This window comes from Spea bombifrons, chromosome 7 (assembly GCF_027358695.1).
Source record: "Spea bombifrons isolate aSpeBom1 chromosome 7, aSpeBom1.2.pri, whole genome shotgun sequence".
Lineage (NCBI taxonomy): Eukaryota > Metazoa > Chordata > Amphibia > Anura > Pelobatidae > Spea > Spea bombifrons.
The window spans coordinates 42,550,319-42,577,676 of NC_071093.1; the positions used below are offsets into that span (position 1 = coordinate 42,550,319).

Consider the following 27,358-nt stretch of genomic DNA (forward strand, 5'->3'; position numbering starts at 1 on the left):
CGGGAAAACCAAAACACATAGAAGCTGCAGCCCTGCTTCTGCAGCTGCCCCCATCCTCCTCCGTGGTCTGACAACTCTTGCCACTGATTGGCTGCTTGACACATTTTATCTGTTGCCTCATTTGCAATGTTCCCAGATATGTTTATATTTTATTATTTTATAGTTATGTATGTAAATGAAGTCATCTGGGACTTTCTGGTTGAATATGAATGAATATAATATTTGAATGAATATGAATATTTTTTATGGCTACACCCTTCATAATCCCATCACCTACAAGGTATACCTCCTGTCCCGTGTGTGTGTGTGTGTGTGTGTGTGTATATATATATATAGTTTAAGCATTAAAACCCTTGCCAGGTTATCCTGGATCCGTACTCCAGCTCCCAGTGTCCCTCGCCGTGTCCCTCTCACTCCCAGATCATCGGTGACACTTTCATCACCTCCACGTGTCCATCACCAACACACTGCTTACTTCCTAGTTCTGTAGTGTAGATCACTCCCCTTTGCCGCTATTGGCTGGAAGTAGACAGAGGCTTTTCTGTGATTGGTTACTGTTCCAGATGATGTCACTGTGGGGGAAACCTCTGGAGCCAGACAGGTGGACAGCAGTTATTGTTCTATAGATCCGCTTCGGAACCCGGAAGCTGAGCTAAACACCGAGTGACCGGTCAGGTGAACCTTCCCACCTACAGCATACCCGGCGATGCGCCTGGACCCCCGGCCTTCACTTTAACCCCTTCACATAACTTTATTAACAGTTTCCTGTGACACGAGCTGCGGGGCATCACCCGGAATAACAAAAAATCCTACTTTTATTTTGTACTTTTGGGTTTTTCTTTGTATTTTCTGGGTGATTTGCAGCAGGTAGGTGCAGTTATAACAATGACGGAGGGGCATTGATGCAGAACAGGGCAGCCACCTCTTTACCGGAGCTGGAGAGGATGAGAAAGGTTCAAGAGACACCCTGTCTGCGGCTGATACCCACCCAGCAAAATGCCACCTGTACCTCCTCTGCCTGGTCTGTGGCTCACCATCACCGGCCTGTGCCTGGCTTACCTGCTGCAGGTAAGTGGATCTTACCCAGCTCTGGATCTTTAGGGTGTTAATGGAGAATTCCTTCATTGTATTAGCAAATTCTGCTGGTAGATAAATGGAACAGCCTCCCAGCAGAAGCCTAATACGGTGAGAGAATATATAACGATTAAGGTTTGAGTTTTTACAACACGGCAGACTAGACGGGGGCCGAAAGGGGCCGATCTGCTGGCAAATTCTTGTTATCTATTCGATTCTTGTCCATCAAACTAAGTTCCCAAGAAACAGGATCCTTAAACATATTCATGCCTAATATTTTTTTTCCCTCTCTCGTAAATAAATAATTTATTTAAATTTGTTGATTGATTTATATAGCGCCGCCATATTCCGTGGCGCTGAATCTATGCGTCTTGCGTCTAAAATTGTCAGGTTAATTTATTAATATCTCATTTTTTTTGCCTAAATGTATAAAAGGCTATCAGCCCCGACACAGAAACATTGATGATGCCATCAGATTATTTTAAAATCCCCTTCTTTACGTCTCGTCCCCCAGATATTCCTGAGAAATTCTCTAGACGTCTCTATTTAATATAATCTGTATGGAGCAATTACTCTGGCATGTAAGAGGTTAACTATAACCCCACCCCCTCTGTCATTAAAGGATTATTGTTAAATTATTTGTTAATCCCCAGAAATAGCTGAATGTAGATAAGGATCAGCTTTGTGTAAATGAGAAAAGGTTAACCCTTACCATTAAGGCAAAGTTTTACTTTACGGAGAGGGTGCTAGATAAGTGGAGCATCCTCCCAGCAGAAGTGGTAGAGGGTAATACAGTGAGGGAATTTAAACATGCATGGGATAGGCATACGGCTCCTGAATCTAGGATTTTTTTTTACTAACCACCTGCTGTTTTACTACCTGTTGTAAGGAAGGGCTGAGCAAATTTGTCTAAAAATGTCGCCTTGCGGCGGTTAATAGCCCCGGTACGAGCATTTCTATTCTTCACATATAACCTTTGGCCAGCTTGCTGTTGTTTTTGGGATATCCCTACCCTTATATACATAAACGACCCTTATATACCTAATGTCAGAGGGGTACCTGCCAGCTGCCACTTTAAAGGCAATTTTCTAAAAAACACTGCTTTTTATTGTCGTTTTTTTAAAATTAAATATTTGTTCCCTTTTTGTTAATATTTACTTTTCTACATGGGCAGAAAAACGTGTTTTTTTTTTGTCTGAAAACAATACCCCATTCTTCACCATTAAGTTACTGATATATTTTAATCGGGGGGCCTGAGGAATCCCAGGAGCCAGGTAACCATGGTAACTGAAATTTTAAGTTTTTCTCCATTTTTTTCCCCTAGTATTGATGTCTTTGGGGAGAATCCCCTCCCCGCTTCAAAAAATAAATAAATAAAATAAAATAAAGCTGGCTTTTAACTTTTATTCTGTGGCTCCTAAATTCTACCGATACCACCAGCTCGGATTGGAATTGACAATTCTGAATTTATTTTATTTTTTAGAACTTTTTTGATGTCTCCTTAATTTCCAGAATTAATCCAAAATTAGCAGGTTCGCAGTCCATGAGATTATTTGGGTAGGTTTGAATTTTTAGGGTCTTTTAATTAAAAATTAAAGGATAACAATAATGTATTATATATAGTATTATATTAATGAATATATTAATATATATAGTATTATTATTTTATTATTATTAATAATTTATCATTATTTATTAATAATTTATTATTATTCATTTATGTATTTTTGCCCAATTCAGAGTAAACATACATCCTTTATACCGTCACCGGTTTGGATCGTCTCCAAAGCATTAAGGTGTCTGGTTATTTTCTGGAGAATTCTCAGAATTAATAAATTATCCCCTAATTAAAAATATATATATTTTTTTACATTTATTCAAAAATGTATTTTAAAAAAAATTCACAATATTGAGATATTTTTTTCTAATAGCCGTACCGGGACACGGCGGCTCCTGTGGTTTAGGATGCGGTGTGATTGATGGAGTGGTGTGATTGAGCTCAGGTGATGCCGTCTGGGATGTGACTCCTTTGTCTCTGGTGGGACTCTGCTGGAGGCTTTTATGGCTGCGGGTCACAGGTTTATGAGAGGACACCCGGGATATTTCTAGGCAGGACTGTTAGGGACAAACACGTGGCTGCCCGTAGCCCCCCCAGGGAATCCCCCCAGCTGCTATCCTTTTTTACATTAGAGAAATCAGGACAGCTAATGATGATCACTCACATGACGCTCAGCCAGAGAGTGCCTAAGAACTGCATATTAATTTAAAGAAAAAATACTTTATATATATATATATATATCAGGGTCATATATAGTGCCCCCCGGGGATACGGCTTGAACGCTCTGATTGGGTTGCACTTTCTCACCTGTGTGCATGCAGGGCTCGGTGCCCTGTTGTGCACGTCTTTGTGTTACGTTTGCTGAGCTGCTCTGCAAGGTGTGAAGCCCCATTGTTTGCGGGAACCGGAGCTCCCACCCATTGTGCAAACAGAGGAATGGTGAGGAGGGTGAGACTTTACCTCCTCTACTGGGAGCACCATCCCTCCCCCTTACAAACTACTATTATTTCCTCTCTTTATCTTACTGCCAGATGATTAAATAGAATCATACATTTCAAATCCAGACATTGCCTTTTGTTCGGCTTCTTAGACGTCCTCAAAGAGTCTTTTCTCAGGTAATTATTTGACCCAGCAGGATTCTGTAGACCCGCCGCCGCCGCTGCCGGGGGTAACAAGTTTGGGGCTTTTAAAGGTGAAGTTCCCATAAATTGTTTTGTTACCGGTATCAGATTAAAATAAATTCCATATCAGCCGTTTGTATGATTCTCGCTCTGTTATCTGAGCCCCGATCTACTAAACACCCCGACTCCTTATCATACTGCCTGTGGGGAACAATAGAATGGCTCAGTCTCAATCACTCAGTTGGACTCATGACTGACAGCAACGGCGCCTCCAGGTCCTCAGATAAAAGGAGTTTGTTGGAACAAAATAGGAGAAAACCAGGTTTTTGTATGCAGCGCTGGGGGTTATATTACTGTATACAGCGCTGGGGGGTTATATTACTGTATACAGTGCTGGGGGTTATATTACTGTATACAGCGCTGGGGGTTATATTACTGTATACAGCGCTGGGGGGTTATATTACTGTATACAGCGCTGGGGGTTATATTACTGTATACAGCGCTGGGGGGTTATATTACTGTATACAGTGCTGGGGGGTTATATTACTGTATACAGTGCTGGGGGGTTATATTACTGTATACAGCGCTGGGGGTTATATTACTGTATACAGCGCTGGGGGTTATATTACTGTATACAGCGCTGGGGTTATTACTGTATACAGCGCTGGGGGTTATTACTGTATACAGCGCTGGGGGGTTATATTACTGTATACAGTGCTGGGGGGTTATATTACTGTATACAGTGCTGGGGGGTTATATTACTGTATACAGCGCTGGGGGTTATATTACTGTATACAGCGCTGGGGGTTATATTACTGTATACAGCGCTGGGGGTTATATTACTGTATACAGCTCTGGGGGTTATATTACTGTATACAGCGCTGGGGGGATTATTACTGTATACAGTGCTGGGGGTTATATTATTGTATACAGCGCTGGGGGTTATATTACTGTATACAGCACTGGGGGTTATATTACTGTATACAGTGCTGGGGGGTTATATTACTGTATACAGCGCTGGGGGTTATATTACTGTATACAGCGCTGGGGGTATATTACTGTATACAGCGCTGGGGGTTATATTACTGTATACAGCGCTGGGGGTTATATTACTGTATACAGCGCTGGGGGTTATATTACTGTATACAGCGCTGGGGGGTTATATTACTGTATACAGCGCTGGGGGTTAAATTACTGTATACAGCGCTGGGGGTTATATTACTGTATACAGCGCTGGGGGTTATATTACTGTATACAGCGCTGGGGGGTTATATTACTGTATACAGCACTGGGGGTTATTACTGTATACAGTGCTGGGGGGTTATATTACTGTATACAGTGCTGGGGGTTATATTACTGTATACAGCGCTGGGGGTTATATTACTGTATACAGCGCTGGGGGTTATATTACTGTATACAGCGCCGGGGGTTATTACTGTATCAGTGGTGATGTATTTAACATGTTCACACCCGGTGTTGTGTTAAGCTGTATTGCGTTGCAGTAAATCACGGGGTTGTCGTTGTGGTTGTGTTGCTGCAGTGTGACGCAGGAGCCTCGCTCCCCGAATCCTTGCTCTTCGTGTCCACGTTGGACGGGAGTCTTCACGCCGTCAGCAAGCGCAGTGGGGAAATATTATGGACATTAAAGGATGGTAAGTGACATCACACCGAGTGACATCATCGTCAGAGCGCTTTCTGTCAGATTTTTTTTTTGTGTGGCCCAAACCAGATATTTACGTACAAATTGTGAAGAATAAATAGCAATTCATTTCACAAACTGGTATAAAGAGTTAAATAATCGTTATATTTCTCTTGTATTTTGTTTTTAGACCCTGTTATTCAAGTTCCTCTTTATGTATCCGAGTAAGTGCACTGCTTAATGTTTTATGGCACTAATTGTATACATGGTGAACAGCCCAGTTTTTTGAAGGGGTGGTAGATAAGTGGAAGAGACTCCCAGCAGAAGTGGTAGAGGATAATGGGTTTTGATTGTAAGCTGGTTTGATCAGGGCCCTCCTCACCTGTTGTCTCTGTAAGTCAAATTATTATGTTACATACTACTTGTTATTTCCCGTCTACCCATTGTACAGCGCTACGGAATATGATGGTGCTATATAAAACAATAAATAATAATAATAATAAATGATCCATACCTGGGAACATACATGCTCCCTCTTTGGGATGCAGGTGGGCGGTCCTGCAGATGTCAGTGGGCGGTCCTGCAGATCTTGGTGGGCAGTCCCACAGAGGTCAGGGGGTGGCCCCGCAGATGCCGCAGTTGTCAGTGGGTGGTCCTGCAGATGTCAGTGGGTGATCCGGCAAATGCCATTGGGCGGTCCCACAGTTGTTGGTGGGTTGTCCACCGGTGGGAAGTAGGCGGGGATTGGGGCGTGCCGAAGCGCTGCTCCCGCGACCCCCGGTTTCTCTGCATGGTGACCTGGAGAAGCGGCTCTGCACCCAGAATATGGTGTAAATGTGTCCCGTGTTTCCTGTTCCCCACCAGACCAGCGTTCCTGCCGGACCCCAGCGATGGCAGTTTGTACATCTTAGGAGGTCGGAACAAGGAAGGACTTATGGTGAGTGTACAGTCTGGGTGAAAATCCCGCCATCCCGCGCATGATCACAGGTGGACACAAAAACTCGATTTTCACTAAATTCCATTAAAAGAAACCAAAAACATGGAGTCCAGAAGATACAATCATCTCCGGAATTAACACATAAGTGACCACCAAGACACAAAGCGTACGTCACACATAACTTTTAAAACCTATTTCCCGCGGTGGGGGGATTTGAATGCTGGTTGCCGAATCTTTGAATAATGACAAGTCACGGTTTCCATGACGATCTGTATTAGAGCCAAAGTTTTTTCGAATTCTCAAACTCGATTCTCCACTGGAGGCGGCCGCGGAATACATAAAAGCTGACATTTTACTATTATTTTTTTTTTTTTTTGTTTTCTAGAAACTTCCGTTCACCATTCCAGAATTAGTCCAGTCTTCTCCGTGCCGCAGTTCCGATGGAATCCTTTATACAGGTAAATAACGTTAATCCGACCCAAAATTTTACCCAGACGGCCTGTAAACGTCACACCGCAAACCGTCGCTCTCAGCTCACGCCGTCACGGCCGCCATCTTGGCTTGGCGCTCCGGTCCGTGGCATCGCGGACGTCGTCTCTCACTGGCCTTTCTCGTCGGCAGGGAAGAAGCAGGACTCGTGGTTTGTCGTGGATCCCAAGTCAGGAGAAAAGCAGACGACTCTGTCCACGGAGTCCTCGGAAGGGCTGTGCCCGTCCTCCCCGCTTCTGTACATCGGACGCACGCGTGAGTCCCTCGGCGTGCCCTCCCTGACCCGCCGTGTCGTGTGACCTTTATTGTTTTTTTGTTTCTTGGAATGATTGTTATTTGGGATGTTGATTGTTCGCTGTGTTGCGCAGAGTACATGATCACGATGTACGACACGAAGGCCCGGGAGCTGCGCTGGAACGCCACGTTTCTCGATTACTCGGCCCCGCTGTGCGACGAAAGCTATGAGTATAGTAAGTGCCTCTGGGGCAGTAGGGGGCGCTAGAGAGAAGGGACGGGGGCTGAATGTGGAGCAGTCAGGATGGGGGGCTCGGCTTTAGTTTCCATGGTAACTACTCCACATTCAACGCGGAATTGACCTTTTGTAAATGTGGCCTGGCTTGTCTTTTCCAGAGATGGCTCACTTTGCCTCCACCGGCGACGGCATGCTGGTCACGGCGGACAGAGTCAGCGGGGAGGTCCTGTGGATGCAGAATTACGGCTCCCCGGTGGTCGGACTCTTTCTGTGGCACCAGGAGAGCCTCCGCCGTCTCCCGCACCTTAATGTCGCCATGGAAACCCTACGCTACCTGACCTTCAACTCCCAAGACATCCGGCTCATCAAATGGAACTATCAGGCCGTCCAACAGCTGAGCAGCACAAAAACCCACCTGCTGTGAGTGATCCCCCCGCCTCAGCCCGACTATCTGTGTTCTTGCCAGTGATTGGCTGCGTAAGCTGTCAATCAATGGCCGGAAAGTACTTCCAATGAGCTCTAAAGAGCCCTCTACATGCGGTTTTGAGCTGAGTGGGGCGGGGTACATCGTGAGCATCGTGATTGGCTGAACAGATCTCCTGCAGAGCATTTACCTGGGGGTGGGGGAAAGGGGCAAACACATTTGGGGCAATTCTGCAGAATCGCCTCATACATTCGGTCTAAACGACCCCCTCTGAGGGGTAAAAACATGAAGACTTGTTCTCTATTTTGCACACAGGCCATCGTTATACGTGGGGAAGCAGGCCACGGGGTTCTATGCCTCCACGTCTCTAATCCACGAGGGAGTTGCTGTTGTGGTGAGAACTTCTTATGCTTATTATTATTATTAATATTATTATTATTATCTGGGTTTTTTTCCGCTGATTTAAGTATTTTTTCCAGGGAAGTAGTTGTTTTTTTTAAGAAATATTTAGAAATCTTAATCCTTGTAGGGACATATCTCTTCCGAAATAAAATCGTCTCATTTTTAAGGAGAAATGCTATGTTCCAAACGACCCAAATGTACAAAGTGCTTCTGATTGGCTCTCCTCTCCCAGCCACGTGGGATCACCTTGGCACAGGTGGAAGGACCTACCACCAAGGATGTCACAGTGAAGGAATCCAGAGAGTTTGAGGTGACCCCCAGCACAGATGTCAGGTACCCCCAAGGAAGCGTGGTGTCTGCTCATCAGTGGCTGCTAATAGGTAAGGGGACCAGCGACGTTCTTCATCTCCATCTCTATAAGGGTCAGAGGCTTAGATGGAAGGTAAGGAGCCGTAGAAGGGTGGTCGATATGTGGAACGGTCTTCCAGCAGACGTGACTCACATAGTGAGGGGGTTTAGACATGCATGGGACAGGCATATGGCTCATTCTGGCTTCTGGCTTCTTAATGGACAAGGTCTCTAAGCCCCCCTTCGTTAAAGTCATTCTATGGAAAGTGACAGAGTTTGATCTGTTGGTACACGTGTTGGTGACCTCATCTTTTCCCCTTCAGGTCACCATGAGATACCCCCCGTGGTTCACACCACCATGCTCAGAGCATTCCCCAAAACCCTGCGGAGGGACACGGAAACCATCATCCGAGGCCCCGCGCCCAGGACGCTGTTTGATGATGTAAATATATTTATGTATGAGAATTGGAGTCATTTCATCTCCACAATCTCTGGGGAAGGCGTAGGTTGAGTTGAATGTGGATGATTACCGTATATTTAGTCGAGTCCGTTCGTCTCCCAAGCGCTCCTTTTTTTTATCGAATTGAACGTCCCGTGTGCTGACGGATCTCTCGCCCCATGCGCAGTTCCTGACGCCGCAGAATCAAGGTGGTTTCTCCCAAGGCGAAACCGAGGGACGTCTGAAGGCGGATTCTATCAAAGTAGAGCCGAGCACCGTGCCAGCTGAGTCCTCGCTCACCAATCTGCTCACCCTGGGGGTCATAACGTTGCTTCTCGGAGGCTGGGTGCTGTTTGCACTGACCTACCCCAAGGTGACGCCTTACCACTGCCTGCGTGTCATTGTAATGTCTATGTGTGTTATTACTGTATACAGCGCTGGGGGTTATTACTGTATACAGCGCTGGGGGTTATTACTGTATACAGCGCTGGGGGTTATTACTGTATACAGCGCTGGGGGTTATATTACTGTATACAGCGCTGGGGGTTATATTACTGTATACAGCGCTGGGGGTTATTACTGTATACAGTGCTGGGGGGTTATATTACTGTATACAGCGCTGGGGGTTATTACTGTATACAGCGCTGGGGGTTATATTACTGTATACAGCGCTGGGGGTTATATTACTGTATACAGCGCTGGGGGGTTATATTACTGTATACAGCGCTGGGGGTTATTACTGTATACAGCGCTGGGGGTTATATTACTGTATACAGCGCTGGGGGTTATTACTGTATACAGCGCTGGGGGTTATTACTGTATACAGCGCTGGGGGTTATTACTGTATACAGCGCTGGGGGTTATTACTGTATACAGCGCTGGGGGTTATATTACTGTATACAGCGCTGGGGGGTTATATTACTGTATACAGCGCTGGGGGTTATATTACTGTATACAGCGCTGGGGGTTATTACTGTATACAGAGCTGGGGGTTATATTACTGTATACAGCGCTCAGGGTTATAGTACTGTATACAGCGCTGGGGGTTATTACTGTATACAGCGCTGGGGGTTATATTACTGTATACAGCACTGGGGGTGTTATTACTGTATACAGCGCTGGGGGTTATATTACTGTATACAGTGCTGGGGGGTTATATTACTGTATACAGCGCGGGGTTATATTACTGTATACAGCGCTGGGGGGGTTATATTACTGTATACAGCGCTGGGGGTTATATTACTGTATACAGCGCTGGGGGTTATATTACTGTATACAGCGTGGGGGGTTATATTACTGCATACAGCGCAGGGGGGTTATATTACTGTATACAGCACTGGGGGGTTATATTACTGTATATAGCGCTGGGGGTTATATATATAATTACCTTATTACAGATGCAAGAGCAAAACCGCCGACAGCAACAAGAGCTGGAGGAGAAACTGCTCAGCCTCCAGAATATGCAGAACCAGGTCTCCGAAGTCCCCTCGTCGTCTTCCACCCCCGAGACCTCCATGTCCAGGGGAAGCCAGGATCCTGAAAGTGGCGGCAGCAGCCGACGAGTGAATGAAATGGAACCAGAGACTAATCAGGTCAATGGCACCAGGACACAGAGCCGAGACTCGGGGGGCTCGGAAGGTGAGACCCTAACCTTGGTGGAGATGGGCAGTGGATTTTAAAGGGGCCTCACCGAGAAATGAAGTTCTCTTAGTGTGGATTTGGCTTTGTTATGATCACCGGTTGCGATGTTGCCCTGCTTTCTGTCCTTAGATGAGATCACAGTCGGCAAAATCTCCTTTTCCCCAAAAGACGTTCTGGGTCACGGAGCTGGAGGAACGTTCGTGTTCCGGTGAGTGTTTTACGGCTGGGAGAGTTACAGGACGGGTGCATAGCAGGTATAAGGTGGGTGCGGATGAGATTCCTGGGCTGATGGTGGGGCCTTTGGTAACAGAAATCAAGGAGACAATGTATCCAAGATGGAAGAGGGAGAATGGAATTGCAAGTAAAGTGGAGGCAGGTTGAGATGACCTTGGGTTTGTGATTGTGGGGACCATTCTAGCTCTATTGACCTCCACTCCATTCCCGCACAGGGGCAGGTTTGATGATAGGTTGGTTGCGGTGAAGAGGATCCTACCGGAGAGCTTCACCCTGGCAGACCGCGAGGTACAGTTACTGCGGGAGTCCGATGAGCACCCCAACGTGGTTCGCTATTACTGCACCGAGAGCGACAAGCTGTTCTATTACATCGCGCTGGAGCTGTGTGCAGCCACGCTGCAGGAGGTGAGTGTCGGGGAGCGTGGAGAGAAGGTGGGACGGAGGCACTCGGTGAGCGAGCCAAACTCGAATCGCGTTGTCTGTCTTTCTTCCTCAGTACGTGGAGAATCCCAGCTTCCCACGCTCCGGTTTGGATTCTGTGACCCTCCTGCATCAGGCCATGTTAGGACTGGCCCACCTGCACTCCCTAAACATTGGTAAGAGCAGACTGTGTGTATGAGGGGTAAATATGCATATTGGAACACATTGCCCGTTCCCAAACCATGGAGCAGACCAGCCTCCCTTTGAAGCTATAACAGCCCCTGCCCCACAAGAGTTTGTGGAAACCCAGACTCAGACTTCCAAAAGAACACATCTCCATAGCTCCAGAGTCCGGCGTCCGCGGCTTTACACCACTCCGGCCGACGCTTGGCATTGTGCACAGTGATCTTCAGCTTGTCTGCAGCTGCTTGGCCATTTCATGAAGCTCCCGACAAACAGCGCTTGAGCTTCCGGACGCAGTTTAGGTCGCTGTAGTAAAGGATGCTACTTTTTCGTTTCGCAGTCCACAGGGACCTGAAACCGTGCAACATCCTCATCTCCCAGCCGAACGCCCGCGGCAGGCAGAGGGCTGTCATCTCAGACTTCGGCCTCTGCAAGAAACTGAGCGTCGGGAGAAACAGCTTCAGCCTGCGGTCCGGTATCCCCGGCACAGAAGGATGGATCGCCCCGGAGGTTCTACGCGACGGACCGAAGCAGAACCCTGTGAGTGTCCAAAGCAGAGCGATGACAACTGGTGCATAACGGCCTTAAATGTGCCGAATTTAACACTTTTGGGGAAAAAACTGCATAGGAAATACAATTCATAGCGCTCACGAATGCTTAATCCCTTCCCAGAAAGAATTCTTTAATTATGTAATGCTTCATTTAACAAAAGATAAGAAATATTGTGATAAAAGGCAAATAAATTAAGCACTACAGAACTGGGGAAAGTACTAACGCTACGGAATTTGATGGCGCTATATAAAACAATAAATAATAATAATAATACTAATGTAGGAGAAATCAGCAGGCACGTCCCGTGGGTTTCCACCATTATTGCCCCGATCTGAGCGCTTTACCCCAGGGATAAAACTTTGACGTTTGGTGCAATCCTGTTTTCTTCCAGACGTCCTCGGTGGACATATTCTCAGCGGGCTGCGTGTTTTATTACGTCTTGGCAAAGGGAAAGCACCCGTTCGGCGACAGCCTGAGACGGCAGGGAAACATTCTTACCGGATGCTACAGCCTGCCTCACGTGCAGGAGGAAACCCACGGTCAGTCGAAGCGCGCGCGCGATGCTCAGGTTCCGTCACTGGAAACAAAGTCTGCGTTCTAACATTCTGTGTCGTCTTCTGCTGCAGAGAACGTGGTGGCCAAGGACCTGATCGAGATGATGATCAGCAGTGACCCCGCACTTCGGCCGTCCGCTCACTCCGTGCTGGGACATCCCTTCTTCTGGGCCCGGGAGAAGCAGCTGCAGTTCTTCCAGGTCAGAGACGAGAGGCACAAAGTTCAGTATTTGTCGCTTTGTACAAAAAGTGCTTGCTCGGCTAAGTTCAGCCATGGTCCCAGGTTCTAATCCCTTGCTTGGCCACCTTAAGTATTCCGCCGGTATTCCGATGTCTCATTGTATTCTCCGGCTGTCACCTTCTTTCAGGACGTGAGTGACCGCATTGAAAAGGAGCCCGCTGAGAGCCCACTCATTGTTTCATTAGAGTCTGGATCTCGCACTATTGTTCGGGGGAACTGGCGCTTGCACATATCCGTTCCCCTGCAGACAGGTAAAGGACTCGGTGGCCTAAAGACACGTGGGCTCGGTAAGTTTTAGAAGCTTCGGTTTCCCAATGATCTTCTTTGTCTGGTTTGGCAGACCTCCGGAAGTTCCGATCCTACAGAGGGAATTCCGTGCGGGATCTTCTCCGAGCCATGAGGAACAAGGTGAGTACACGTTGGACCACAAGTAGACTAGTCCTCTGGGACTTTAAAATTAGGTCCAAGAGGGGGACCACTCTGAACCCCTTTGTAACTTTATACAACGTTCCTCTTGTTGACCTTCCCGCAGAAGCATCATTATCACGAGCTGCCGGCTGAGGTCCAGGAGACATTGGGCACTGTTCCCGAGGACTTCGTGTTTTATTTCACCTCCCGCTTTCCACGTTTGCTCCTCCACACTTACCGAGCTCTGCGGCAGTGCGCCCACGAGCGGCCATTCCGCTCCTACTATCATTGGATTCCGGGTCAATGAAGGGACCTTGGACGTTCTTGGAAGCTCTGAGCACTCAAGGCCCTCAAGAAGACCCTCACTGTGCTGGAACTGGCCAGAGAGGACCTTCTTTAAATGAAAATAAGGAAGAGAGTGTTTATCTCCCCCACGTGCACGCTGTGTGTTGCGCTATTATTTTTGCACTGTAGTTTTGCTTCTGGGCCGGGACCGCCACGGATCAGCCGGGACCACCAACGTCCCCTTCCCCCCCGGGGTCTCTTTCTTTGATTTGGTCTAGAAGCCGCTTTTCCCTTTGACGTTACTAAAGCAACCGTGTAAATCGTTCTCTTCACTGAAACAGGGGGGCCCGAACCACTCGTGAATGCCGTTACCATGGTAACTGGTGAAGCTTAGTCACCATTTTGCAGAATTCTCCATTTTAACAGAACTATTTTCCTGCAGACAATTTTACAATGAAACGCAACGATAAAACACAAAAATGATTCAGTCACATGATGCAAATAAGTATTTAGGTATAAAACTGATTATATAAAAAGGAAATTGTTTTATTTATTTTTTAAAGTAACACTGTAAGGCTGTAATAGTTTTGATATTTTTTACCTTTTTTCTCTGAAACTGTTACAATCTAAGATGTAAATATTAAAACGGATTTTAATCAACTGCGTGGTGCTGCGGGGGTTACTGGGATATAAAATATAAAAATAAACTTAATAAAATTATCAAGTTCGCATTAATCACCACTTTCCCCGAGTCACTGGAATGCTTTAGCATAAGGTCAGGTAGTTCTGCTTATACATATACTATTTAGATCATGGGCGTCCAACCTGCGGCCCTCCAGCTGCTGCAGGACTACATCTCCCATAATGCTCTTTCAGCCAAGGGGCTGGCTGAGGAGGATGGGAGATGTAGTCCTGCAGCAGCTGGAGGGCCACAGGTTGGACGCCCCTGGTTTAGATTATACTTGCAGATGGGGGCATTTGACATCCTTGTGTTAGGTGTAAGGAAAGCATCTAGTGACAAATCACAGCCGGTAACTTCCTCGGCCCGGATGGCGTCACCTCCATCCCGTTAAGCAATCAGCGGCAAGATCACGGAAAGGGTTAAGATTTTGCCAAATGGCATCAGGTAAGGGTTTGTTTTTTGGATTCCCTGTTGAAGAACTCATCTACCTTAACATACATTCTTCTATAATACAGGCACGTGACATTAAACTGGCCCTTTAAAGATTATAGAAGCATTTAAGTTTTAGAAGGATTAGCTTAGAGATTTTAGAAAAACTAGCTCAAAAACCCAAACCCAAAAAAACCCAAACCCAAAAAAACCCAGTGAAGTCTCGCTATTGGCCGTTACCATATCGCTATTAATGTAAAAAACCAAAAAACATTTTAAGAACCGCTGTTACTGCAAGTCCCATCAACCCAAGGACCCTTGTAGACACTGTTTCCCCCCCGACTCTAGTTCTTCACATGCCACCGTTTAGAATTGATCTTTTTTTTTTTTTTTTTTTTAGTTTTCCCATTTCCAACCATTCTAGATCAATCCCACCTCTTTAGTACTCAGACGTTAGCAATTTCATTAATAGCCATCTAGCCTTTTTTTTTTTTTTTTTTTTTTTTTTACACCTTAGTAAGCCATTGTCCAAAAAAGAGCCGTAGCACCCAACCAAAACCAGAAAAGGATGCGACAGCATAGATATACAAAGAACTTTAATCTGATAATATACAAAAAAGGTTTTAAAGTTTGATATTTTACATTAAAAAAAGATTGGACACCACGGAGACACTGAAACAAAACAGGACAGGTTCTTACACCCCGGCAACGTATACTCATGATATTGCCGAGCTGGTTATTAGACGGGGCGATATAGAAATCCAGCACCTCTAGTGAGTGCACGGTGTAGACAGGCGAGTGCTCTCTCCACAGAGCTAGCGCTCTGATCGCTGCTTTTCAGCAAAAGAGATTAAAAAGGACAAAAAATGCATTCACATCCAGGGCCCCGCAGCAGAGCTCCTCCCTTACACTGGAAGGTTAAGGAGTTCGGGCCCTGGAAAGGGAGAGGCAGAGTCAATGTTAATGTATCTGGGCTATGCAGTGGCTTTAACGTGTGCGGCGCCGGACTTGGAGCTCTGGAGCTTCTCCACCATGGTGCGGGCGTAACGTAGACGGCTGGCCAGCTCCTTGCAGCAGCCGAACTCCTCGATGAGGCTCAGCTTGAAGGTGTGGAAGTCCCTCTTCTCATCAATGTAAGACACGGCAGCCATCAGGGGACACAGAATAATCTTTGTGTGGTCCTGCGGGGTAAGAGGTGGCGAGTGTTAATACCGAGTACAGAGCTGGGGCAGGAGCCAACGTTAACGATAACACCATGGGATGGAGCGGGTATTGGCGTTAGAGATGACCCCGTGGTTCCGACCCCCGAGACCCTCACCTGGAAGAAGTTTATTTGCACCGTCCCGTTGCTCAGGTGGAGGATGATGGCACTTCGCGTGCGGAACCAAGTCCTTAGGAAGGGAAGACGGGCCAGCTCATCCCCTTCTCGCGGACGGATATTGGCGCCAGCCTTCAGTAAGTGTTCACTCATGTAGTTGCGGAAGTATTTAAGCAGCGTGATCTACACGGTTAGAGGGAGAGGTTTAAGTGACAACGCTTCTAGGTTTCATCCAACATTGAGTGCCCACGGTTACCAGGAGCATATGCCACCCCCGTACAAGATGTTTACCGTGCATGGGCCAGCTTACTCCCGGTGGGCACCTACCTTCTTGGTCAGGGACGCAGGGTAGGAGCGCACGTTCAGATAAGACTCTGTATTGTTCCTCTCAATGTACTGCAGGCTGTCGCCATCGTTGTACATGATCAGCCGCGTCGAGTCATTGAAGAGCACCCCCACGCTGTTATCGCAGAGCTGGTACCCTGTTAAAGACAAGGACAATATCAGACGTTAGGGGCCACAGCGGCCATCGGAGATACTCAAGTACAGGGGTGATCTAGCATGCGCGTGGAAGACTCCTATCAGTGGTCCTAGCAGAAGTCCACAAGGGAAGATTTTGGAAGGAGCGCTCAGGATAATATCACGCGGCCATTAGACAGTCTATAAAAACCCAAGACCTCGCATACCTAGACCGTATTTGTCAGAGTAATCGACCCATTTGCTGACCCAGAAGATTGGATTACAGGCAGGATCCTCGGCTTCCTCTGTAAGAAGAGACAGGTCAGGTTAAACACAACGGACACCAGGAGTCATTTAAACAGCACCAAATACGATCATCGCCCGGTCTTATAGGCAGTTACTCCGCAGGGACTCGGCCGTACCTTGCCTGATGAGCGCCCTCTCGGACGGTTTAGCCGCGTTGACGCTGGTCAGCTGGGTCAGCATGTCGGACAGGTAACAGTCCGCCGGCTCGGTTGACTCCGGCTGCTGGAACTCTTCCTCCTTGCCCGGAGCAGCCGGCTTCTCCCCCATCGGAGACTCCGGTCCTGTTATAATCACATGGATTGTTATTAGGTTGTGAAGACCCCACATGGTACCAGTTGGAGAAGACGGGAGACAAGCAGCTGTCGCTCACCGATATTTATATAGCGCTGCCAAGCGTACCTTTATTGTTAATAGCCGTAAGCGGCTTCCGGAAACTAGGATCAATGCTGCTGGGCGCAATGGAGAATCGGGGAGGAACAGTGAGGCAGGTGGTGGGGAGTCGGTTGGGGATGTAGCCAGTCGTGAAGAAGTCATCAGTCAATAGTTCATCGATGGTGGGTCTGGTGGTTGGGTCTGAACGGAGCATTTTCTGGATGAGTGCGGCTGCCACGGGGTTGATGTGCTGCAGAGATGGAGCATAAATAACATTTAAGCCTTTCAGTAATTACCCCACAGCATTAACCCTTTCATACAAACACGGCGTCCACATCCTTCTAGCGAGACCAGGTTGCCATCAGCAGGGAATATGGCGGCACCCGGCCCGAGATTTGCTACCAAGACTAATCCTGCTCTTAAGTTAGAGGGGGTCTCAAACAGCCCCAGGGACCCCCCCTCCAGTGTAGCAGCCTGGGGTCTCCCACAGAGGTGGGGGATGAGAAAGGACCAGCTGATCAGCCAGGAGATCCTGAACACCTCGAAGGCTGAGAGTCCAAGAGCAGGTTTTAGGAAATGGGGCTTTAATAAGAAGCATATTGTGCTGACACTGAAGCCACTTTGCTAGAAGGGGAAAAAATGGATCCAGTCAAGGCTGCAGCCTACCTTGGGAATGCTGTACTCATTCTTCTTAATTCTCAAGTAAGTCTCTTTCAGGCACGATGTTTCAAATGGGGGCTTTCCAACCAAAAGTGTGTACCTGAAACCATGGCAAAGGTCAGGAGTGAGTAAAATGAATCACCCCCCCCCATTCCCAGAGACCCCCACAAGCACTTAACGAAGGGGGAGAGGGAGCACAGGAGAGACGCCAGCTTTGGGTTCTTACATTATGCATCCGATGGACCAGATATCCACCTCAAAGCTGTGGCCCTTCTTGCCCAATACTTCGGGTGCGATATAATTGGGGGTCCCACACAGGGTCTTCTTCCTTTCCCCATCAAACTCCACTTTTGTTGCCAACCCAAAGTCACCTGGGAGGGGGAGAGCAGACAGGGTGACGTTGGACAAGCAGACAGCAAGTTACCATACGCAACATGTGCTTCCACCCCGACTGAACTGAAGTAAGTAGTAGAGGCTTAGGTGTAAAGTAACCGTTTCACTTTATTGAGAGGTTAGTAGATAAGTGGAGCAGCCTCCCAGCAGATATGGTAGAGGTTAATACAGTGAGGGAAAACATGCATGGGATAGACATACGGCTCCTGAATCTAAGACGAGACCAACGACTGATTAAGGTTGGAGTCTTTACAGCAGGAGAAACGGGCGACTAGACGGGGGCCGATCTGCCAGCAAACCCAATTGTTTTATGAATAGAAACATAAAGGCGCCCAGCGGCGTGGCAGCCGATCAGGGAATCGACCTCTCAGGCTATGTTGGCTGGATAACCGATCTTTCTTACCGATCTTGACCTCCATGTCGTCGTTCAGGAACAGGTTGCCAAGTTTGAGGTCTCTGTGGATGACGCGGTTGCCGTGCAGGTACTGACATCCTTGGATGGTCTGTCGCAGGTAGTAGCGGGCCTCGGGCTCGGTGACCGCTTTCCTCCTCTTGTGCAGCTCCAGCAGAGACTAAAAGAATGAGAAAAAGAGTTACAGGAAGTTCAGAAAGAGACCCCGCTGCTGAGAGACAGCCGGGGGAAGCTGCAGCCATCAGGACTGTTGGGAGGAAGCTTCCTCCAGCAGGGGGCAGGCTGCAGGACGGTTGGCTTCACATGGAATGCGGACTGTTACAACTGTTTGAAGGCACAATCTTTTGTGTACTTTTAACACCATTTAGAACTCTGACAGTTTGATCCGGAACCCAGAATTCCAGAACCGAGCCTGGAACCCGGTACTAGCCAAGCGGTGGGAAGAAAATAATGGAGCTTTTAATATGAAGCCTTATTTGTAACAATCAAGCACAATGACTACAAAATTAATTGCCCTGGCCACAGATTTCATGTTACCCCAACCCCCCCCCAAGGCATCAGGCCATGGGCTTCCTGATCAGCTCTTAAGGCACTTAGTAACGCACGATCCACGAGGATGAGGGTCTGAAAGCGGGGTCTTCGTGACCCCCCCCGCGCCCTAACAATAGAGCCCACTAGCTTTAACCGATAACTCTGGCATTACTGGAAAGAGCCCCCCCCCCCCCCCGAAATCGCCCTGGGAACTGGATACCCCCCTAGAGGCTTGTGGGCATCTGGCGCTAAGACAGCCCGGGAACATGAAAGGGACCGGCTGCTGCAGAACCTCTTGCAGGGAAGTCAAGCTGTCAGATGTAATCTGGGAGCATAATGACAGCTCTGACTTTAAAGAGGTTCTGAAGCAGCCCTGGATCCGGGAAAAGCAGAGAACCCAATCCTGCCCCACCCGCGACAGTTACCCTCCGTCTGCAGAGCTCCAGCACCACGTATACGAAGTCATTGTCCTCGAAGAAGCCGTGGAAGCCCACCACATGCTTGTGGTCCAGGCTGCGCTGGATGGCGATCTCCATGGTCATCTTGTCCTTCTGGTGGGGCTTCAGCAGGAGGCTTTTGGGGACGATCTTCCCCGCGAACACCTCCCGGCTCTCCAGGTCAGTGATCTCGTAACATTTGGCAAAGCCTCCTTTACCCAAGAAGCGACCCCTCAGATACCGACGGCGGGTGCGGGGGTCCACCAAGATCTCCGGGATCTCCTTGGCCGCAGAGGGGACCGGGACCCCGGGGGGCTTGACGGGATCGGGGGCTGCTGTGAATTTCTTTCCGGCTAGCTGAGCCATGCTGGTGGGAAAGGAAGCAAGAGAGAAGGCTGTTTGGGGCGGTAGGTCCTCAAAAAATGCAGTGACAGGCCGGTATGTGCGCTGGCTTCCCGGACAGCTACTGCTCCACCGGGCCCTTTAATCCTACTGCTCCCGGCCCTGTAGCCGCCGTTGGTTTTGAAGCAGGATGCGCCTTCCTGATTGGCCGATATGATTTAAATTCCAAACTCGCCGGCCGCGGGGCACCATGGGAGGATTGGCAATTTAAAAGGACTCAAACAACTTTATTGGCTACGGACAAACGGACACCCATAGACGCAGCACGACGGGGAGTTTGAAAAGTGCAACTGTACTGCTGCCATGGAGACAAGGAAGGGGCAGGGGCAGGGACTGTTACCTCTCTAGGGGGCTGTTACAGACCGGAAATAAACTTTTAATAGAGAAATGAACAGATAGTTTTATTTTATTAAAGGGATGTGAAAAAATCATTGTTTTTCAAAGTGAGAACGTTTTTGTGAATCATCTGCAGCACCACATCTGCCACCTAGCCTGGTTTCCGTTTTTTAACCAATCATAATCAGAGTTATTAAATTTATAGCGCTGTACAATAGATACGTTTGTATGTTCCATCGTGGTTACGAGGGGCCGCCGGTCAAATACCGTATTGACTCGAATATAGGCATACCTGGGATTGCCGGGTGAAGCTCCGGTTCTCCGGGTCAAGACCCGAATCCTCCGAGTTGCGGGATATTGACACGCCCTGCTCCCCGCCCCTTTTTTCCTTGAATTAGGGGTGTTTCCAGCAGTGGGACCGCCCACAAGGGAAGGCTCCAGGTAGCCGGAGGCCGAAAGTTCCCAGGTATCAATATAGGCCGCACCCTTAAAGTTTGGTACTATTTTAAAGAAAAATTTGTTTTTAAAGAAAAAATACACATTAGTGGAATGGTAAAACAGTATGTTACCTAATACACAGGAATACATGTATTTTAACATTTTTGGTATCTATTATGTAGTTAGCCAGCATATGTTGTATATAAACAAAAATTTGGAAACCAATAGCCATTTTCAGATCCCCCCCTTAATTAATTATGCACCTTACTCCCCTGATATGCCACTGTGCCCCCCAGATATGCCGCTCTGCCCCCCCCAGATATGCTTTATGCCCCCAGATATGCTTTAGGCTTGCCACTAGGCAACAGCATTAAATTGCACCATTAAAATGTATCTATGGCTCCTGAATCTAAGACGAAACCAACGACTGATTAAGGTTTCAGTCTATACAGCAGGAAAAGCGGGTGTCCAGCATACCCGGGAACTCTCAAATCCATCAGGTCGTGTGAGCGGGGTCTTGACAGGCCTTGCTTCCTGCCCATTTCCACTTTAAATAGCGGTGTTTCCCGCAATGTCAGCAGGAACGCCCCCGAGGCCAGCAGGAACGCCCCCGAGGTTAGCGGGCCAGCCCACTGACGTCAATGGGAACTTCCACTGATGTCAGTGGGTTTAACAGGGTTCCACAGCCCTAAAAGCCCCAATAATGTATAAACAGTTTTTAATACTGTAGTGACAAAACGTATTTGGGAGTGAAATCGTTCCCTCTGTGAACCCGGCATGATTCCCGCTGCCCGGAATGACAGTCAGAAGTCTTTGTATACCGAGCTCTGTTGCCGTGAAATCTTATTATGTGATTCTGAGCGTCGGCCTTCCTGGAAACGCAATACTCCTTATTGTCCTCCATGGCATGTTGTTTTGGGGACACTGTCTCTTGTTGGGGCATAAGTCCAGGGATACTTCTTATCTATGGGGCACCAACAACTGAAAGTCAGGCGTTAGAGTTCATGATCAAAACCACCCTTCTCCTTACAGACTGTGTGACCCTGAGAATCCGGGGCAAAAACACGGAGATTCAGGTTTAAACTCTAAAAGTTCCCAGGTACCCATAGATGCCAATGTATGTCATGTGCATGCAGACTTATGATGTCACATTCTGCTATGTTACATGATGAGGGTGTATTACAGCTTTGCACCAATAAGAAGTCCCATAAGAGGGCACTGGAGTCGTGTTTTACTGCGTCGCAGGATTCCGCAGCTTAGAACCTGCCTGTCTACCTCTGACCAGCCGGGGGAGACACAGAACACGCAGAGAACCCGACACGTTCTGGAACCTTCATCGTTATACATCCGGTATTTCTGCATGAGAACTGGATACAACAGCAGCGATTACTAAATCACGTTGGCATCCCGGCGAAGGTATTGGTTGGGGAGGAATATTACTGCTGGGTAAATTTACTAAATTCATTAAAGTGGACAAAAAAACATATTTTTCAATTTGAGCAGAACCTTCTGCGCTGTATGCAGTGATAATCCCCCAAGCAATGTATACAGTATAAGCCCCCCAGCACTGTATACAATAATACACCCCCAGTGCTGTATACAGTAATAACCCCCCAGAGCTGTATACAGTAATATAACCCCCCAGAGCTGTATACAGTAATATAACCCCCCAGCGCTGTATACAGTAATAACCCTCAGCGCTGTATACAGTAATATAACCCCCAGCGCTGTATACAGTAATATAACCCCCAGCGCTGTATACAGTAATATAACCCCCAGCACTGTATACAGTAATATAACCCCCAGCACTGTACACAGTAATATACCCCCAGTGCTGTATACAGTAATAACCCCCAGCGCTGTATACAGTAATATAACCCCCAGCGCTGTATACAGTAATATAACCCCCAGCGCTGAATACAGTAATATAACCGCCAGCGCTGTATACAGTACCATAACCCCCCAGCGCTGTATACAGTAATGTAACCCCCCAGCGCTGTATACAATAATATAACCCCCCAGCGCTGTATACAGTAATAACCCCCAGCACTCTATACAGTAATATAACCCCCCCAGCACTGTATACAGTAATATAACCCCCCAGCGCTGTATACAGTAATATAACCCCCAGCGCTGTATACAGTAATATAACCCCCCAGCGCTGTATACAGTAATATAACCCCCAGCGCTGTATACAGTAATATAACCCCCCAGCACTGTATACAGTAATATAACCCCCCAGCGCTGTATACAGTAATAACCCCCCGCACTGTATACAATAATACACCCCCAGTGCTGTATACAGTAATAACCCCCCAGCGCTGTATACAGTAATATAACCCCCCAGCGCTGTATACAGTAATATAACCTCCAGCACTGTATACAGTAATATAACCCCCAGCGCTGTATACAGTAATATAACCCCCCAGCGCTGTATACAGTAATATAACCCCCAGCGCTGTATACAGTAATATAACCCCCAGCGCTGTATACAGTAATATAACCCCCCTGCGCTGTATGCAGTAATATAACCCCCAGCGCTGTATACAGTAATAACCCCCCAGCGCTGTATACAGTAATATAACCCCCCAGCGCTGTATACAGTAATATATCCTCCAGCACTGTATACAGTAATAACCCCCAGCGCTGTATACAGTAATATAACCCCCAGCGCTGTATACAGTAATATAACCCCCAGCGCTGTATACAGTAAAGTCAGTCGGTGACAAAAAACCTGGTTTTATCTCATCTTTGTTCCAATAAACTCCCTTTATCTGCAGACCTGGAGCTGCCGTTGCTGTCAGTCATGTGATATTTTGGGTGATTTTCCTGGCTCAAACACCACACTGAGCTGATGCTTTATGGCAATGCTAATGAAGTCCGACCCTCCATAGACTTTCATTAGTCAGAGGGCCCATCTGGGTGGTTAAGACAGAGCCATTCCATTGTTTCCCACAGGCAGTATGATATATTATATATTATATTATGGGGCGAGTAATAAACAAATGGTGAGATTTCCTCTTTAAAGCGACCATAATAAGTGTATAATACCGACATCATTTTCTGAAATTTATTCTAAAAAAGTAAATACTTTTCTCCAGGGGATGCAGAAAAGTAAAAAAAAACTGCAATCAAAGCCGCACGACGGTAACGCATTAATCTTCTTATCCAAAGGCTGAAAGCGGGATCTCATATCCAGAACAAACAGCTCCCTTCCCTCTGGATTCATCATAAAGAGCTTACCTCCCCTCTCCTTCACGGAGTCTCGTCGGGATCGTGTGTTTTATCGCCCGCTTCTGAGGATCAGTAAAGAAGAAGCTGCAGCTTTGGGGCTTCCAATGAAAGAGAAGTCAAGCTGGAGTCTTTTTCTATGGAGAGAAGGGCAGAGTCCTCGGGAATTATCCCTTTTTCTTTGGGTTACGGAAAACTAGGGCAATCGGCTCAAACCTGAATAGAAAGGCTGTGAAGCCAACATTAAAACAAAATAAACTTGGAGAGAAACACTGAAATTGTCTGATTTCAGTGTTATCTCCCGGTAACCGGTCGGCGTGTCTGTTGGGAAGCTTCTCGGAAAAATATAAAGGGATTTGACAAAGTAGAAGAGGGGCGTTTATTTCAAAGCAGGAGAAATATGAGAACAAGAGGCCAGAATCTAACACTAGACTCTATTGAGAGGGTGGTGGATACGTGGAACAGCCTCCTGGCAGAAGTGGTAGAGGCTAATACAGTTAGGGGAGTTAAACATGCACGGGATTGAGTTTCTCTCTTTTGACCACTCATTCTTCTTCTCTCCTTCATTCTCCCTCTCGCTCTCTCCTTCCCTCCTATTTCATTCTTTCTACATCACAAAGCCGCTTGGAGACCTCAAACGTGATCGTCTCCTTACCCCAACTCCTGCTTGTAGGCTCCCTGCACCCACTCCACTCACCCATCCGTTTTAATCATTTTCCAGGATACACAAAGATAATTTATGATCTTCTTTATTAAATGTGATTTACGGGATGACAATGTAATTACCGGTGACGGGAATCTACGGAGTCAGCGCTGGCAAATAAATGCCAGCAGAGAACTGCCGATGTAGGTCAGGGCAGGAACGTAGGTGATAATATATAGGGTCGCATTCTATATGCGTCCTTCTTGGGTTCGCTGTCAAGGGCTATTATATGAATTATATTTAGACTATAGTTTAATTATATAATTTAATTTGTGTTTTTTTGTTTCGTTCATCCAAGTTGTTGCCATCACAGGCCAGACGATGCATGCGCAGGGCAGAGGCAAATGAACCATTATTAAATTGTGATGGTTTTTGTCTTGGTTTTGGGTCTCTGAAGGTTGCCGATACGGGATATATTATGAGGTAAAATTTCTATATTCTGGGTTTTATAGCATCAGCCTAACGTCAGCCGCGCAGGTAAACAGCATGTGGCACTGGCAGCGACACTTAAATGTTGCTGACATTTCTTCAGCTCCTTTCCAATTGACCTAGATTCCATCTGGCAATAATAGACGGTCGGGGAGCCAGTGTCGTCGGGGCTGCCAAACCAGGTGGGGCATCGCGCTTCATTCTTCCTGCTAGAGTGTTGTTGATATCTGTGTGGATTGTGTACACCTGGCCGTTGTGTTCTGCCACATCGATCACCTGTGCCTGAGATCACCCCATTCTGCACCGTCCCCAGTGTCGTAGACCCCCCTCTCCATTGTCCCCAGTGTCGTAGACCCCCCTCTCCTTTGTCCCCAGTGTCGGAGATCCCCATCTGCACCGACCCCAGCATCCATATCCCCTCTGTATACTGTTACCGATGACCAGGATCCCCTCTTTGTACTCTTCCCTGTATCTGTGATCCCCCTCTCTATACCCTTCCCTTAGCCTGAGATCCCCCATCTCCACCGCCCCCAGTGTCGGAGATCCCCCCTTCTGCCCCGTCCCCAATACCAGAGATCCCCCCATTTACACCGTCCCCAGTGTCGGAAATACCCCATCTGCCCCAGCCCAAGTGTTGGAGATCCCCCCATCTCCAGCGTACCCAATGTTGGAGATCCCCCATCTGCCCCGGCCCCAGTGTCAGAGATCCCCCCATCTCCTCGCTGTCCTAGTCCTCTGCGGAAATCACGTGGGAACGGTCATCCTCACGCCTCCCAGTTCAGTCCGCATCTCTCCCATATTCTCCATGCCGCGTTCCATTCCAGACTGAATGCTTAGTGGACCTAACCCGCTGTCGCTGTCTGCAACCAGCCCTGGACTGGCCACCTGGCACGTTAGGTGGGCCACAGGCTGATAGCCAACGCTTATCCCGCCAGCAGCATGTCGGGCCCTGCGTGTGTGGCTGCCGGTTGGAACCACGCATGGAGGCTCCAGGATGTAGAGGTTCTGATGTCCTTCAGATGCAACCCTTGCCGGGCTGTCCGTGAAAACATCCGGGCTGGAAATCACCATTGAATAAACCCCGTGCTAAGGCTGCCCCGTGTTGAAATTCCTTATTTACCTTTTAAAATTCTTCAGTAATCCAGAGTTTTACTTAACGTGCATGCGCGGCCTGGCAGATGAGCGCATTGCTTTTCGGTTCCAACTTCCTTCTCGTCTCCAGTCTTTGACTTTCCCAGACTGTTTATTCAGATGAATTACAGAAAATAACAAACTGTTTGCATTAAGTATCATCCTTGTAGAGGAGAACCAAATATCGGACTGGATCATTTCAAACAATTATCCTGAAGCCTTTTGCCAAATCGCATCTATTTACGATAAGAATTATTTCCATTTAATTAAAAAAAGCAATAAATGATTTAATGTCATGTTATTTATTACACATTTCCAGGCCGGCAGACATGTATAATTGCCACATCTAAAGCTACCTAAAATATTCCATTACAAACCAGCGCTCCCATTTCCACATTGCTTCAACCAACATAATAATGTGCCAGGAATTACCGCGGGCAAACACATTTAATTAAACCTGCTATGTAATCAGGGCGGACAAAATTGCCCCGCAGCATTTAATGGTATAATCCAGAGTCTATCTATTTCTTCCAATGTTATTTGGTGTCAATAAGTCGCAATTGAAAAGCAGACAGGCCTCAGCTGTCCCCCCATCAAGTGCACCATGGGAAATACTAGGTCATGGGAGAGGTGTTTGGCCACACCCACTCCCTGATCCCATTAAACGTCACTCCTCGCCCAGGTTATGCTAAATTCCCCCCCCCTTTTTTTAGGTGCTCTATGCACAGCTAGCTCCGCCCCATTCTCAGCCACACCCCCTTCCTGCCTTCTATAAGGAGCAAGAGCGCGCTAAATGGCCAGATTATGTATAGGGCACAGTAGGCATAGGCCTAGGGGCCAGAAGGATACTTTGAGCTCCACTACTTCAGCCAACACTGCACATCAAGCCCCCTATCACCTGAGTCTACTGAGGAGAGACCGAATATGATGTCATATGTTCTGGGTCAGAACTTTAAAGCCCAGAAAGTACCATCATAAGTGTTGTTGTTGAAGGGGACTCTTTGAAATACACGGGCCTAGGGCCTCCTAACTTAATCCAGCAGATTACCAACTCCACACACTTATTCCACCTAACCCAGCTCATCCAGAACCTGGTCCTCACTAACTCATGTCAAATGACACAAATCACAGTAGGACAGAATTCACATGAAAAGCTTCCTTTGGAACATTGTTTTGTTGTTGTTGAATGTTGAGGTTCTTGTGCTCCAGGGTAGTCCAGTCTTCTCCTACTGGGCCTACTTGATCTTGACCGTAAGTTCACGACCCTG

At 47.4% G+C, this 27,358-nt stretch overlaps 2 protein-coding genes across 2 annotated transcripts; one reads left to right on the forward strand and one right to left on the reverse strand.

The window, feature by feature from the left end:
* The first annotated feature begins 598 nt into the window (after positions 1-598).
* Positions 599-14,081, forward strand: ERN2 (endoplasmic reticulum to nucleus signaling 2). The gene is made up of 22 exons (XM_053471177.1): positions 599-1,068; positions 5,294-5,405; positions 5,583-5,616; positions 6,257-6,329; positions 6,715-6,787; positions 6,951-7,073; positions 7,187-7,288; positions 7,449-7,710; positions 8,030-8,108; positions 8,349-8,496; positions 8,788-8,906; positions 9,091-9,276; positions 10,301-10,541; positions 10,674-10,752; positions 10,994-11,183; positions 11,275-11,374; positions 11,722-11,921; positions 12,325-12,472; positions 12,560-12,687; positions 12,856-12,979; positions 13,069-13,136; positions 13,261-14,081. Exons 1-22 carry the CDS (start codon positions 997-999, stop codon positions 13,441-13,443), a joined length of 2,844 nt encoding a protein of 947 aa, XP_053327152.1. The 5' UTR covers positions 599-996; the 3' UTR covers positions 13,444-14,081.
* Positions 14,082-15,115: 1,034 nt separating this feature from the next.
* PLK1 (polo like kinase 1) lies at positions 15,116-19,925 on the reverse strand. The gene is made up of 10 exons (XM_053470900.1): positions 19,409-19,925; positions 18,444-18,612; positions 17,874-18,018; positions 17,654-17,747; positions 17,015-17,237; positions 16,732-16,896; positions 16,537-16,614; positions 16,178-16,332; positions 15,851-16,033; positions 15,116-15,713 (listed from the first exon to the last, which is right to left on the reverse strand). The coding sequence occupies exons 1-10, from the start codon at positions 19,784-19,786 to the stop codon at positions 15,507-15,509; spliced, it is 1,797 nt and encodes a 598-aa protein (XP_053326875.1). The 5' UTR covers positions 19,787-19,925; the 3' UTR covers positions 15,116-15,506.
* Positions 19,926-27,358: the final 7,433 nt, after the last annotated feature.